Source organism: Heptranchias perlo, chromosome 3, assembly GCF_035084215.1.
Source record: "Heptranchias perlo isolate sHepPer1 chromosome 3, sHepPer1.hap1, whole genome shotgun sequence".
Taxonomy (NCBI): Eukaryota; Metazoa; Chordata; class Chondrichthyes; order Hexanchiformes; family Hexanchidae; genus Heptranchias; species Heptranchias perlo.
In genome coordinates this window covers 99,462,390-99,478,521 of record NC_090327.1, presented here as the reverse complement: position 1 = coordinate 99,478,521, position 16,132 = coordinate 99,462,390, and the positions used below count along the sequence as shown (strand labels likewise).

At 40.8% G+C, this 16,132-nt stretch overlaps 1 protein-coding gene across 8 annotated transcripts in view; it reads left to right on the top strand.

Moving 5' to 3' along the window:
* The window catches only part of clasp2 (cytoplasmic linker associated protein 2), a 451,600-nt gene that overhangs the window by 380,006 nt on the left and 55,462 nt on the right, over positions 1–16,132 (top strand). For all 8 annotated transcript variants that reach the window (XM_067981116.1, XM_067981105.1, XM_067981128.1 and 5 more), the window contains 2 exons: positions 6,792–6,901; positions 11,622–11,778. In XM_067981116.1, the coding sequence (XP_067837217.1) occupies positions 6,792–6,901; positions 11,622–11,778 (267 nt within the window). The remainder of the gene's footprint in view (positions 1–6,791; positions 6,902–11,621; positions 11,779–16,132) is intronic.

The window sequence follows — 16,132 nt, the reverse complement described above, 5'->3', positions numbered from 1 at the left end:
TGGCTTTATAAATAGCTGTATAGAGTGCAAAAGCAAGGAAGTTATGCTAAACCTTTATAAAACACTGGTTAGATCCCAGCTGGAGTATTGTGGCCAATTCTGGACACAATACTTTAGGAAGGATGTCAAGGCCTTAGAGAGGGTGCGGAGGAGATTTACCAGAATGGTACCAGGGATGAAAGACTTCAGTTACGTGGAAAGACTAGAGAACTTAGAGCAGAGAAGGTGAAGAGGAGATTTGATAGAGGTGTTCAAAATCATAAATGGTTTTGATAGAGTAAATAAAGAGAAACTGTTTCCAGTGGCAGAGGGGCCAGTAACCAAAGAACACAGATTTACAGTAATTGGCAAAAGAACCGAAGAGGAGATGAGGAAAAAAAAATTTACGCAGCGAGTTGTTGTGATCTGGAATGCACTGCATGAAAGGGTGGTGGAAGCAGATTCAATAATAACTTTCAAAAGGGAATTAGATAAATACTTGAAGGGAGAAAATTTGCAGGGCTATGGGGAAAGAGCAGGGGAGTGGGACTAATTGGATAGCTCTTTCAAAGAGCCGGCAGAGGCACGATGGGCCAAATGGCCTCCTTCTGTGTTGTATCATTCTTTGATTCTACATAAAACTACTTTGTACCCTCTTCACTCCAGCAACTTAATAGAAGTGACTTTTTTGTTTTGCTTGTATTAATGTAAGTATGTACACTTTAATCATTGTCCTGCCGGAAAGAAACAACCTTTTTCTAAAAGGTTGCACCCATCAGATGTTGGCACCAATGAAAGCATTGAGTTTAGTCTTTAAATTGTTGAGTTTATTTTGCTTTTGAATAAAATGCCCAAATAAAGCCAATCTCTTGGTCCTTGGTTCTAATGCCAAGACCAAATAATGATCGTGTTCAAATAATCAAGGATCATGTTGGGGGGTGAGGGTGAGGATGCTTCATTACTTGGGAAATTGTGCAACTATTCCTCATGACTTGAATGAAACACACTATTTTCTACCAAGAGTGAAATGTAATGGTGTTAGCTTAATGACGGTTTGCTAAAATGCAGAATTAACATTGCAGTACTGACAAAATGAATGCTGGAATAATTCTGGACATATAAACAATCATTTTCCACATCTGATTTGTGACTAAGAGATGCTGTGCTGACACCTGCATTTCTGACCTCTCCAAGGAAGACAGTGAAAGTAATTTCATCCAGTGATAATTATGATGATAGTAATGATCCTAAATGATGTGGTTTTTGCTCTGATGCAATTAGCACCTTGAAGCTATGCCTTTTTCTGAATGGGGCCAGAGTCTTATGCTCAGCTGTGACTAAGGAGATTCTTAACGGGAGTTTGTCTGACAAGAAGGAAATCATAGAAAGGAGGATGGGAGAAGACATGAAATTCTGAGGCTAAAAGTGTACAGTTAAATGTTGAATGTATGAACTAATGGAAAAGAGATATGGTAAAACAGACAAAATAAATGATGAGATTAGAAAAAAGTTGAAAGAATTGTTTCAAAAATAATAACTGAAAATTTGGGCAAGGGACCTTGTGATTTGTTCTTAAACTCGATGTTCCCATCAAAGAAATATCATAGAGGGGTTGCTGCAAAGCAGTTCTGGGCTGCATAGGAAATAGGAGGGTCAACCATCTCTATGAAAATAGGAACAGTAGCCCGTATGACTGAGTGCTTGTTGCTCCTAGGTATTCATTGGTAAGTCTTTAATTTGTATAAGTGAGTAACAAGAAACTGTTTGAATTTACCTTCACATATGGCTTTTCATGCTGTGTTTAAAAAGTGGGCTTCTAAAAGTCACTTTTCTTCACTTTTGGATGAGAAAATAAATTAGCTATTTATTTGCGGTCTTTCTCAGCATTTGGGAAAGATTAAGCTTTACAACAAATTACAACAAAATGAACGTTGAATAGTAACTGTCCTTTCTGAAAATAGCACAAAAGCCAAATAATATTGACTGTTGACCAGAAACTTAACTGGACCAGCCATATAAATACTATGGCTACAAGAGCAGGTCAGAGACTGGGTATTCTGCGGCGAGTGACTCACCTCCTGGCTCCCCAAAGCCTTTCCGCCATCTACAAGGCACAAGTCAGGAATGTGATGGAATACTCTCCACTTGCCTGGATGAGTGCAGCTCCAACAACACTCAAGAAGCTTGACACCATCCAGGACAAAGCAGCCCGCTTGATTGGCACCCCATCCACCACCCTAAACATTCACTCCCTCCACCACCAGCGCACAGTGGCTGCAGTGTGTACCATCCACAGGATGCACTGCAGCAACTTGCCAAGGCTTCTTCGACAGCACATCCCAAACCCGCGACCTCTACCACCTAGAAGGACAAGAGCAACAGGCAGATGGGAACAACACCACCTGCACGTTCCCCTCCAAGTCACACACCATCCCGACTTGGAAATATATCGCCGTTCCTTCATCGTCGCTGGGTCAAAATCCTGGAACTCCCTTCCCAACAGCACTGTGGGAGAACCTTCACCACACGGACTGCAGCGGTTCAAGAAAGCGGCTGGCTCACCACCACCTTCTCGAGGACAATTAGGGATGGGCAATAAATGCTGGCCTTGCCAGCGACGCCCACATCCCATGAACGAATTTTAAAAAAATAATGAACTAATGTAAAGAATTCCTTTGCAGACCACAAAAGTAGAGGCACAAAACTTGCAACTTGTTATCGTACATGATCCTCCTCCCTATATCTGTCCTTTGAGACAATGTTCCTGTAATGTTACTGACTCCGCATGGTCCCCTGGTAAGGTTGTAACACTTTTCCAAGACCTCCCTCCAGTTGGATGAATGGCCTTGGCTAGTTAAGTGGCTGCATCGCCCCTTGGGAGGTGCAAAATGTACATTTTTGAGTGCACAGGTCAGCATCGTTCAAATTTGTTTCCATCAATATAAAGAAGGGGGAGATTACAAACTCCTTCTAAAAGCAGAAAATGTAGCTATTGATATTCCACCAAACTGCATGATTAATGTAATCACAACATAGTACTGATTTACCTCAAAAGAAAAGAAATGGTAAATGCCTGTTCTATAAAATCACTTCGATTCACACGTATCATTTTGTTATCAACCCAGATTATTTCCTGGTCAACTATGATGTTCTGGCAATTGTGTTGCAATGTGATTCTGGGGGCTAGAAAGGGCACAAAAACATCTCTGGCACTCCTGGAATATAACCTACCAGAATAATTTTCACCAAAACCGTCCAAATGTTGTTTCAAATTGAAACGAAATGTGCTTCAGATCAGTATTCAGCCCTTTGAAGGCCACTGTCCCACTTGCTAGGTGTTATAGGGCAGTCACTGGCAGGAAGTCAGAAGCATGCAACCACCCACCACCTCTACTTTTCAGCATTGACATTACCCCACATCCAAGCATAGCTGCATAGATAGGTTCTATTAGAAAGCAGCCTAGTTTTCAGATAATTATCATCAGATGCCTGTGTTTTAAGACAACAGATCCAGAATATCGCCAACATTCCACAATGGATTCCCCAAATTCTGCAGGGTGGGAGTGCTCTGAGTTGAGAGCAGTGAAATCAATTTGCAGTGTGTGCACATGTGATAGACCAAGTTCCTTCCTTCCCCCAGGAGACCAGCATTGTACTCCTGCTGCTGTCATATCTTAAAGGTTGTGAGAATGTCACCCATCCTTCATCTTTATCATTTGAACAAACACACTTCCAAAAAAGTAGCTGTTCAGGATAGTAACCTGCCAATTTATCATCTGGACAGATTGTCCAGGAGACTAGTTGACCACTGTGCATCTAAAGGAGACTGCCACTTGGCCATTATACCACAACACAGGACATTTTTTTTCAATTCTGTGTCCTAGAGAAAAGCTATGAGTATTATTACTTGGCTTCAGACCTAGTATTTCAGAAGTGTCCTTTTGAGGTTTATATGGATTTTTAAAATGCATTTGATAAGGTAGGACATAAGAGACTTATGATAAAGAATTACATAGAATTTACAGCACACATACAGGCCATTCAGCCGAACAAGTCCATGCCAGTGTTTATGCTCCACACGAGCATCTTCCCTCCCTACTTCATCTAACCCTATCAACATATCCTTCTATTCCTCTCTCCCTCATGTGTTTATCTAGCTCCCCCTTAAATGCATCTATGCTAGTCACCTCAACTACTCCTTGTGGTAGCGAGTCCACATTCTAACCACTCTGGGTAAAGAAGTTTCTCCTGAATTCCCTATTGGATTTATTAGTGACTATTTTATATTTATGGTCCCTAGTTCTGGTCACCCTTGCAAGTGGAAACATCTTCTCCATGTCTACTCTATCAAACCCTTTCATAATTTTGAAGACCTCTATCAGGTCACCTTTTAGTCTTCTCTTTTCCAAAGAAAAGAGCCCCAGCCTGTTCAGTCTTTCCTGATGGGTATAATCTCTCAGTTCTGTTGTCATCCTAGTAAATCTTTTTTGCACCTTCTCCAGTGCCTCTGCATCCTTTTTATAGTGTGGAGACCAGAACTGTTCACGGTACTCCAAGTGTGGTCTAACCAAGGTTCTATACTAGTTTAACAGAACTTCTCTGCTTTTCAATTCTATCCCTCCAGAAATGAACCCCAGTGCTTGGTTTGCTTTTTATTATGGCCTTATTAATCTGCGTCACTACTTTTAGTGATTTGTGTATCTGTACCCCCAAGGTCTCCCTGCTCCTCTACCCCATTTAGACCCTTATTATTCAAGCAGTATGTGGCCCCCTTATTCTTCCTACCAAAATGTAACACCTCACACTTATCTATATTGAAATTCATTTGCCAATTATACACCTATTCTGCAAGTTTATTAATGTCTTCCTGGTTTTTTTGTCGTAGTCCTCCTCGGTATTAACTATACCCCCCAATTTGATGTCGTCCGCAAATTTTGAAATTGTACTTCCGATTCCTGAATCCAAATCGTTAATGTAAATGGTGAACAACAGTGGTCCCAGCATCGAACCTTGTGGAACACCACTTCCCACCTTTTGCCAGTCTGAGTAACTACCTTTAACCCCTACTCTCTGTTTTCTGTTTTGTAGCCAGCGTGCTTTCCGTTCTGCTTCTTGTCCCGTGACTCCATATGGTCTGACCTTAGTCATGAGTCTACTGTGTGGTACCTTATCAAAGGCCTTTTGAAAATCCAAATATATTATATCTACTGCATTACCCTTGTCTATCCTTTCTGTTACTACTTCAAAGAATTCAATAAGGTTGGTCAAGCATGACCTTCCCTTTTGAAATCCGTGCCGACTAATCTTTATTATATTTTCGGTTTCTAGATGTTTTTCTGTTATATCGTTGAGTAAGGATTCCATGATCTTTAGACGTTAAGCTAATTGGCCTCCAGTCCCCTGGATTGGCACATGGAACTAAAGGGAATATGGCCAGATGGATAAAGAGATGATTGGAAGGCAGAAACAAAGGGCGGATGTTCCTTAGACTGGAACAACGTGATGAGTGATGTTCCACATGGGTCTGAGTTGAGGGTTCTTTTACTGTATATATAAATGATCTGGAGTTTGATCTTGAGGGAACAATATTGAAATTTGCTGATGACACAAAATAGGGAGGTATGGAAAATTGTGACAAGGACTTCAAAGACTGTCGAAGAACACAGATAGTCCTGCAGGATGGTCAGATTGGTGGCAGATGTGACTCAATGTGGAGAAATGTCAAGTAATTACATTTTGGAATCAAAAATGGGTAAAAGAAATGGTAAGATTTTAAATGGAGTAGAGAAGCAGAGGGGCGTTGGTGTGCAAATAGGTAATTGGAGGTGACCATTGGAGGCACTGGAAGCAGGTACGGCCATTAAAAATGGAACCAGAATCTTTATTTTTTTTTTATCTATAGATTACAAAGGCAAGGAGGTAATGTTGATCTTGTACAAGACCCTAATTAGTCCGCAGTTGTGGAATATTGTGTGCAAATTTGGACACTCCATTATATTAGGGATACAAAACCAATGGAAAAGGTGCAGTGCAGATTCACTAGAATGTTACCAGGTGAGGGGTTACAATTATGGAAGAGAGGCTTGAGAAGTTTCACTGGAGCTAAGAAGGCTGAGGGGTGACCTGATCGAGATCTTCAATATTAGTAAGGGTTTTGACAGACTAAGTCATGATAGATTGTTTTCACTGGTTGGTGAAACAGTAACAAGAGGGCACAAATCTAAGATAAATCACTAAAAGAATTAAAAGGGAGATTTGTAAAAAAAAATGTCTTTACACAGAAGGGGTTGTTGAAGCCAAGTCCATAAGCAATTTCAAATGGGAATTAAAAAGTTGCTTAAAGAAGAGGAATATTGGAGAACAAGCAGGAGAGTTAGATTCAACTAGGTTGCTCGTGAAGAAAAACAGACTTGATGGGCTGAAAAGCCTCTTTCTGTGCTGTAAAGCTCTACAGGAGGGCTCACACACCATCATTCCATACACATGAGCTATTGTCAGTGAATTTTAGTTGTATTCTTGAACATAAACTGTTTTTGGCTAAAGTATATTAGCATTTTCTGAGAAAGCGAGATACATGTATTGCGCTATTTGATGTAATGTTGGAAATAACTAAATGGTGATCTGTCGGTCATGTAGATTACCAAACTGGATAAGATCATGAACTAATGAACTGGAAAAAAATATTTTTTGAGATGTTACACCTATTGATTTGAAATATCAAATAATTTTCTGATGGTAACTTTTGCTTTAGATAAAATTGGGAAATTGCTTGACTAAATTTTAATCGCATTTAACTTTTTTGTTTTACATAGCAGGGAGCTGGCAACAGTTCTATAGCACGAAGCACACCGCGTTCACCTGCAGGGTGGTCCAGTCCCCTCACTTCACCAACCAACGCAACTCAGAATACTCTACCACCAAGGTAATGTGAACTGAAGAGGCAAGACACCTCCAGTTATTGATGAATCAGCTAGCAGACTTGTATTCAAGCATCACTTCTAAGAATTTTTGCAGCCCCAGAAATAAGTTCTCATTGGTTATTTACACATTCATGTCGGTAGATTTAATTAAAAGCATTGATTGATTAAAATATCAAATCATAAATGTCCACTTGAATTTGTGTATTTTAGGGAAGATCTTAATGGGGGAATGCAGGAGGCATGAGCCTCTGACGCTAGCAGGATCGATAGTGAACTGAATTGCCTTTAAACACCAACAGCACCAATGGCTTCATCTTGGGCATCTCACATATTTCAAGTAGTCAGGCTAGGAATTAAATCCTTCTCCTTGCCATGGAGCAGACATGCGTGGAATTTCGCGTTTAGCTACAACACAAAGGAGACAAAATGCAACGGGATGAACTGGCTATACTAAATAACACTCATCAATCCAACTGTATGTGAACAGACATCCACTGGTAGATTAGTCCTTTTGCTATTTCTGCACGTGAATAGAAATAGTGACACTCGTTCAAGAGCGGGATTGAGAGTTGAAGCGCAATGTGCAAAAGCAGTGCAGAAAAGCAAGACTGCCTTGAACCTTGCTGAGGGCAGTAGCACAGATGTGTAAGAATTGCGTTGGCCTGTAAGTATCCCTGGTTTAAAGGGTAAGCTAGAAACATCGGAATTTTTGAGCCTTTTTCCAAGTTTGCTGTTATAATTCGAGCTCTCTCCCAACTAATATGACAAAAAAGCAATTTCCAATGGAGATTAAGTCTCCTTTGAACCCAAGACTGCACATTCAGGCTTGCTGTGAGTGGGAAGGCATGTGACGGAACTAACCATTAATTGTTATCTAAAGTGCATTACACCAATGACCATGTGGAATATGCGTTGCATTCTCCTGTCTTCTCTGAAAGGTGGTAAATATTGGTTTTAAAATCAATATTTGCAACCAGAAATTGCCCAGAAGCAAAATGATGGGAAATTATTAATGGTACAAATACTTGGAAAACAATAATGAGTCAGTCCACAAGGAGTTAAAATATCTGAGAATATTTTACACAGTTCGATAATCTGCAATACTTTTGGTGGAAGCGGTCTTGTGTTAACTCCCTGTTAGTAGATGGGTGAAGTGATATTCCTGCCCACTGCATCGAATCCAAGTATCTGTTTTAGAAGCTGAATAAACTGAACTGAAGATACAATAAAACCCTGGCAAGAGGAGTCTGAATGAATAGCTGCCAATCAAATCCAAAGATACAATGTGCATCCTGTGTCTGAATCACTTCATGTGCTACTATTCACAAACCCCCCAGACCTTGCATATCTTTTAAGAAAGAATAAAGAACTTACATTTATATAGCGCCTATATAACTTCGGCCATCCGAAAGCGCTTCACTGCCAATGAAGTATTTTGAAATGTAGCTGCTGTTGTAATATAGGGAAACATGTCAGCCAGTTTTGTGCACAGCAAGGTCCAATAGGCAGCAATTGTGATAAATGACCAGATAATCTATTTTTGGTGGATGAGGGATAAGTATTGCCTAGGCACGGGGAGAACTCCCTGCTCTTCTTCGAATAGGTGCTCTGGAATCTTGTATGTGCGGTTGAGAGGGTAGACAGGAACTTGTTTTAGCGTCTCATCCAAAAGACTGAACCTCTGAAAGTGCAATGGTCCCTCAGTGCTACACTGAAGTGTTAGCTTAAATCATGTGCCCAAGTCTCAAATGGGGCTTGAACACAAACCTGACTCAGGAGTGAGTGTTACCACAGAGCCAAGGCTGACATTAATTAATGCATTGTCCATGTATAATAGACCAAACCTGCATCCCAGCTGATCTGCAGATCAAAGAGCCTGCCTGCGTCTTGTAGATACTTTCATAAATAATGTGGATGAGTTAGGACAGTTTTGTGACTGGCCATTCTCCTAGCACAGAGACAAAGGAATTCTTTTCAAGATACAGCTATGAAAGGCAATTTATAATTTGTAGTTACACTGTCCATCTAAAGTCATATATAATTTCTGTACATATATTACAGAATTTTTTCCTGTTGGAAGCAGGATGAAAACTCTGCTTTTACCACAATTGTTCCTGAGGCTGCCTGTTCAGTGTTGAAATATGTTTTGTCAGTTTTCAACCAGGTTGCTAATGAAGTGCCTCACTTTCAGAAGAATGCTCCTTTATCGTAAGCAGGAAAACGAAAAATACTGAAATATGCAGGCAGGAAAAACCTGGCATTGGTCAATTGTAGATAGATCTGTGGTCCAGCTCTCTTTCATTCATTCTCTGGATGTGGGCATCGCTGGCAAGACCAACATTTATTACCAATCACTAGATGCCCTATGAGAAAGTAATGTAGATTGATGCAACTGAGTGGGTTGACTTAGAGGCAAGAGTACTACCAACTGAGCCACGGCTAACACATATGTGCACAACTATGCTTAGAAAGTGATATATTTTGACATAAATCAGTTTATCCACTTCATGTGTTTGCTTTTCTAATCCCATTTGCTTAGTTTGCGTACTTGGAACGGGGAATTTGCTTTTTTTAATCCAAGGGAATGTGATTAGAATTTTCTCTGCAAATTCTAATCATGCATATCACGCGGGTTACAAGATTGATCCCTAATTTTTGCTGAGTTAGCTAATCTCGGCTGGGCAGCAGAGTGGAGAGCTAAGAGTTGCCAGTGTCCTTCGGCTAAAACAGCAAAACATCAGGCAGGGTTCCAGCTTCTACTTGCTGTACGCTTGCCGCAATGTACGTGTATGTGGATAACGTGTGCGGATAGAATCGGACTTGGCTGTGATGCTCTCCTTCATGGGTCTAATGGCCAACCAACACTATCTAGGCGAACACATGAAGAATAGCTACCTGCATGAGGTATGGTGGGCTGTAACCACCTTTGGAACTGTACCCTAGTCATTGGATTCAGTGAGAAAAAATAATGAGAATTTGTTATTCTTTAGGGTTTGGTAAGAATGTTGGCATGTGCAATTAGGTTTAAGGAAAAGCAAAATTACATTTTTAATATGTTTATTACATATTTTGTTTTGCAGTACTTCTCTGCTACCCATCTGTCTGTAAATGTAACTTTGTCACCTCAGTAATTTAAAATGTGTCCTTTGCTCATTGAACACTTCATTCCTTTCAATCTCTCCACCTCTCTACCTCTCCTTGTTTAGGATGCTCCTTAAAACCTACTTCTTTGACCAAACTTTTAGTCACCTGTCCTAATATCTGTATGTCAAATTTTGTTTGATAACGCTCCTGTGAAGCGCCTTGGGATGTATTACTATGTTAAAGGTGCTATATAAATGCAAGTTGTTGTGAAATTTAGAAAATCATCCTACTTCTGTTTGTTACCTTTTGAGGTCACTATCCGTGTTGCCCAACCATCTCTGCCTTTTTATTGTTTTCTACCTATTCACAATACTTAAGTGCCTTTTCATGTTTTTCTTTCTGTCAGTTTGCGTAATACTTTTCCAAGTGGGTGTGATATGTATGTTTGTGACAGTAAGCAGTGCCCTGTACAAATTAGTGGACAAGTTTGAGCTGCATTTATAAGTTGGCTAGTGTGTGGCTCAGCATCTGGGGGTTGAGGAGAAGATAGATGCATTTGACTACAAAAATTACAAAAAAGGAAAAAAATATATGCACGTTCTTTTGGTGACAGTAGGGCAGGGGATTGGGGCAAAAAGGAGAGACTGGCATTATTGGTTTCCTTCCTGTGCAGCTTCTCCATCAACAAAATCTTCCTTTTACCATGTAACAAATGTGGCCATCAAATCTAAAACCTAAATGGCCATGTTAACAAATAAATGGCATATCATAATTTTCAGCCAATCTCTCCCAGACCCTATTTCCTCCCCGCCTTAAGTCATATTAGTATTATTATTTATCAATACCGTACATGATCTCAAAACCAGGCAGTTGTAGCAATATGGAACTGGGAAGTGCATGAAGGGATACTTGACCATATTAACTCACTTAACTCACATAATAGGTTTAGCTACAGCACACAGAGAAGCACAATTGTGTAATTACGTTTAAGCCTTGGTATGTTGATAATTAAGTTAGTTGAACAGGTGCTTAGTACAGCCTGGCCTCTCTAGCAGATAAGGGTGTTGCTGACTACAAGAATACAATGAGAATACAGTTTCTTGAATGGCCATGTGGCCTTGAGACTGACTTCAGCCCTACTGATAACAAGGACAGGAATGTAGAGAGGAAGGGAATGCTCAGGCCTACGTGCAAAAGTAATAGATGGCTATGGATGTTCGGGGGGCAGGCTCGCTACTTGATTGACCAACTACCTGAGCCAATAAAGAATGTATGTGTATGCCCATATTCTGTAGCAGATGGGCATTCTTTATTGGACTGTATAAACATGAGCTGTTTCACTGACTCGAAGAAGTTGTACCCTCAACCATTGTTTTGAGGTGCTCTTTCACTTGTATACAAGTTGGGCTTAATAAAGTTTCTCTTTGTACTACTGGTTTGGGTGTTAATGCATTGGTATAGTGTTAAGTTTCGACAGAACCTATGAGCATGTTTTCCTTGGTTAGTTTTTGTGTTGTGCTTTCCTTATCCAACATAATGCAATAAATTTAGATGTGATTTTAATTACATGTAGATTTTAATCAACAGAAACTTCTGCAATAAAACTTTAACAATTTGTAATTTTTGTTCTGTAAACAGTGCATTTAACTATGACACAGAGAACATGAATTCAGAAGAAATATACAGCTCTCTTCGAGGAATGACCGAAGCAATCCAGAACTTTAGTTTCCTTAGTCAAGAAGAAATGAATGAACCCTTGAGACGGGATGCTAAAAAAGACGATGATGGGGAACTGGTGAGCATTTTATGCATTTCTATTAAAAGTATTTCACTTCAGTTGATGCGAACTTGGGGAGGATATTTCTTTGAATATGCAAAAATATGTAGTGCTTCCCCCCTCTTCCACCACTCCCCCTGCTCCCAAATGGCCGTAAAGATAATGAATAATTGAGGCACCCAGGCCAGAAAGCCCCAAATCGATTCCCAGCCTGTGTAATGAGTTAGTTGAGCTGGGGCAATAGCTGAGGTGCTACAGTTGGTGTCAGCACTCCTGGGCTGGGTGTGGGAAAATCATCCAGGGTTTCCACTCCTGAAGTCTATCCAGTGACCATAGTTGGCAATTATGAATCTGTGGAAGTCAGGTGAGGATAGGATCAGGCTTAACTATAATACTTTACACAATGAAATAGCTACCCGTGCTTGAATCTTCAGTGCATTAGTATGCCTTTTATGGTAAGGTTCCCAAATATGTAGACATTGTAAATGTTCTTAAGTTGTTTTCCAGTACTTGTATAGTTCTGCTGGAAACGGCATTTACAAGATAATTTCAGTGAATGATCCTGAATTCTTCTAAAATTCCAATTCCCACCTTTTGCTGATGGATGCTTACATTGCCTTGCAATTTATCATAGAAATAGAATCATAGAAATGTTACAGCACAGAAGGAGGCCGTCCGCGCCAGCTCTATGCAAGAGCAATCCAGCTAGTCCCACTCCCCCGCCCTATCCCCGTAGCCCTGCAAATTTTTTCCTTTCAAGTACTTATCCAGTTGCATTTTGAAAGCCACGATTGAATCTACCTCCACCATCACCCCCTCCCAGCAGTGCATTCCAGATCCTAACCACTCGCTGTGTAAAGTTTTTCCTCGTGTCACCTTTGGTTCTTTTGCCAATCACCTTAAATCTTTGTCCTCTGGTTCTTGACCTGTCCGCCAATGGGAACAGTTTCTCTACCTATTCTGTCTAGACCAGTTATGATTTTAAATATCTCCATCAAATCTCCTCTCAACCTTTTCAGTTCCAAGGAGAACAACCTCAGCTTCTCCAGTCTATCCACATAACTAAAGTCCCTCATCCCTGGAATCATTCTAGTAAATCGTTTCTGCACCCTCTCTAAGGCTTTATGTTTGGAGATAAAAATACAATCATTTGCAACATTGTACATGAAGATATCAGAATTCACAACAAAACTTGCAAATATATAATACCTATAACATAGAAAATGTCCCAAGGTGCTTCACAGAGGAAAAAAAACAGATGCAAGCAGAAAGGGAAAAGTTAGGAGATGAATGAAGGCATATTTTCAAGAGACAGATTTTGAGGACGATTTTTTTTTAAATGCAAGGAAAGAGGTATCATGTCAGATGGGTTGAGAGGGGCCAGACGGCTTCATACTCTGCCACAATAGTAGAATGGAAAAATGGGGTGCACAGGAAGCCAGAGTCATTGCTGCAAAGAATATGGTCTGAATGATAAGGCTGGAGGAGGTTGCAGAGACAGGGTGAGGTACAACATTGGAGGGACTCTTAAATGAGGGCGATGATTTTTAATTTGATCTGTTGGGAGACTGGGAGTAGATGTAGGTTGACAAGGACAGAGGTGGTAGGTGAGCGGGACTTCATTCATGGCAGGGTGGGTGCAACAGAATTTTGGACAAGTTGAAGAACTGGTAAATACAAAAATATGACATCAATCTTAATGGAACATAGAACATGTCACGGTTAGCGAGAAATAGTGCTGGGAAATTGTAAAAAAATTGAAGCTGTCCTAATTGACACATTACCCAAGATTAATTTATAAAAAAACCAAATGGGATTACTTGCTCCAATTGTATGACTTGCTCCATTTGTGCAAGTGACTCACCCCCTGACTCCCCAAAGCCTTTCCATCATCTACAAGGCACAAGTCAGGAGTGTGATGGAATACTCTCCACTTGCCTGGATGAGTGCAGCTCCAACAATACTCAAGAAGCTCGACACCATCCAGGACAAAGCAGCTTGCTTGATTGGCGCCCATCCATCACCTTAAATATTCACTCCCTCCATCACCGGCGCACTGTGGCTGCAGTGTGTACCATCTACAAGATGCACTGCAGCAACTCGCCAAGGCTTCTTCGACAGCACCTCCCAAACCTGCAACCTCTACCACCTAGAAGGACAAGAGCAGCAGGCGCATGGGAACACCACCACCTGCACGTTCCCCTCCAAGTCATACACTATCCTGACTTGGAAATATATCGCCGTTCCTTCATCGTCACTGGGTCAAAATCCTAGAGCTCCCTACCGAATAGCACAGTGGGAGTACCTTCACCACGCGGATTGCAGCGGTTCAAGAAGGCGGCTCACCACCACCTTCTCCAGGGCAATTAGGGATGGGCAATAAATGCTGGCCTTGCCAGCGATGCCCACATCCCATGAATGAATAATTTTTTTTAAAAAAGTATTTCCTCCTTGAGTTTTTCAACATGAATTTCATGTCATCAGTTTGATGGGGAAAACATCAAATTAGGCGCATATGTATATAAATGTCAGATTGCTTCATCAGCATAAATGTCAGGAAGTGAACACATGGACATAATGTGAAGCAATCTGCCATCTACTTATATCCTAACACGTGCTCACTCAACTCATTACCTCCACCATCAGCAAGTTCCTCATCAAAAGAGGAGATTTAATTCTTTTCTGCTTCAGATTTTTTCTCTTCTTCGAGTTCCTTCATTTTCTCTCATCTCCTCAACTTGCCTCTTTTCTCATTTTTTATTTACTTTCTCTCATTTTCTTTCTTCTTTTGCTCTCTCTCACTTCTTCACCCTTCTCAGTGATCATGTTCCTCCTTCCAGACTTCTGACCTATTCCAGCTTCCCCTCGATGCACCTGCCCTCAGCTCCACTGACTTTTTTTATATCCTATGTCAATTTATGCCTGGAGTCCTATGCAAAGTGTTTTTTTTTAAAAAGCAGTAAAATTAAATAAAACAGCTTCAAGCTGAACTCGTAGCTCAAGTCAGAAGGGTGAAGGCATGAATTGGGCCAGAGGTCAGAACTAAAGCTGGTTCAAACAGTCGCTGTACTGGAAGGTGTCTAACTGGTCGGTCAGATCAAAAGGTTGACCATAAACAATCATATTCCAGAGGGGATCATAGATGGGCTCAATTAAAAAAAGCTAGGAGTGCAACATTGTGATGTCACGACTGGTAGTTTTACACAAAATTCCAGCTTCAAACCTGACTGAGTATACTATATACTTTGGCAGCAATATTCCAGCATCTTGGTTGCCAAGGAAATGGCATTTGTTAAGGAGAGTTGGTACACATAATAATGTGCATCAACTGCAGCAGTTTGAAAAATGTTAATCAAATGGAAACTCTGGTGTACATTTTCTAACACCAAAAACGCTGACCACTTTCTCCAGCTCTGTGGTGGTTAAAAGTATTAACCATAGTTGCAGAGTGAAACGCAGTGCTGTGCACCTGCATTAAATTATACATATATCTGCAAATACATATACATCGGCTGCCTCCACATGACAGCAATATGAGTGGGCACTGCAAACTCTTTTGCACCCTTGCATCAATCTAAATGGTGAAGCAAAATGTTGACAGGGTTGGGGACTTATCTTTCAAGAAGAAAATCATGCTCTTAGTTTAGATTTATCTGACTTGCAAAAAACATAGCAATTTCTCGGCCAAGGTGGAGACACTTCATTTGTGTCTCCCGCCCTCCTAGAATGTTCCGATCATAACAATTATAGGGAGCATCGTGGAGCAACACCACTACAAACAAAGACTTTGAACCAGCTGAAGGACACTCTGGAGCTTGCTGACCGAGGAAACCATGCAAATTTATACGCCTGCAGCATGCTGTCCCTGAGTCAGCTGGCTCCAGAGTGGCTCTCTGGCCACTTTGAAGCTGAGGCCCATGTTGCTTGTAATGAAACCACCCAGATGTCAGCTAACCCAGGACACTATACAAATTTTCCAGCTTGTAGCTAGGGGCCGGCAGGCTTCAAAGTGGCCCTCAGGCCAGTTATCTACATGAAAATCCATTTCATACTCTTTAGACATTAATTGGCCCTTTTGAATGCTATTAATCTTCCTTACATTATTCAGATGGCCAGCGTAGCGCGGCATCATCAGCAAATTTTATAATCACTGAAGTCCACACTCTGTGTCAGAGCTATCTAAACTACAATCGGTGAGCCTAATGAGGCCTACAACCTCACTACCCAACCTGGAAAGCTCAGTTGATTTTTGATCTTGCACTGCATTCCTGAAATGGAACAGCAAATTCAAAAAGTTAATTTGCAAATTAGCTTGGGGAAGGGAGAATGCTTTTGTGCTTTTTTTAAACTGCCTAAGTTTAATTTTAAATTT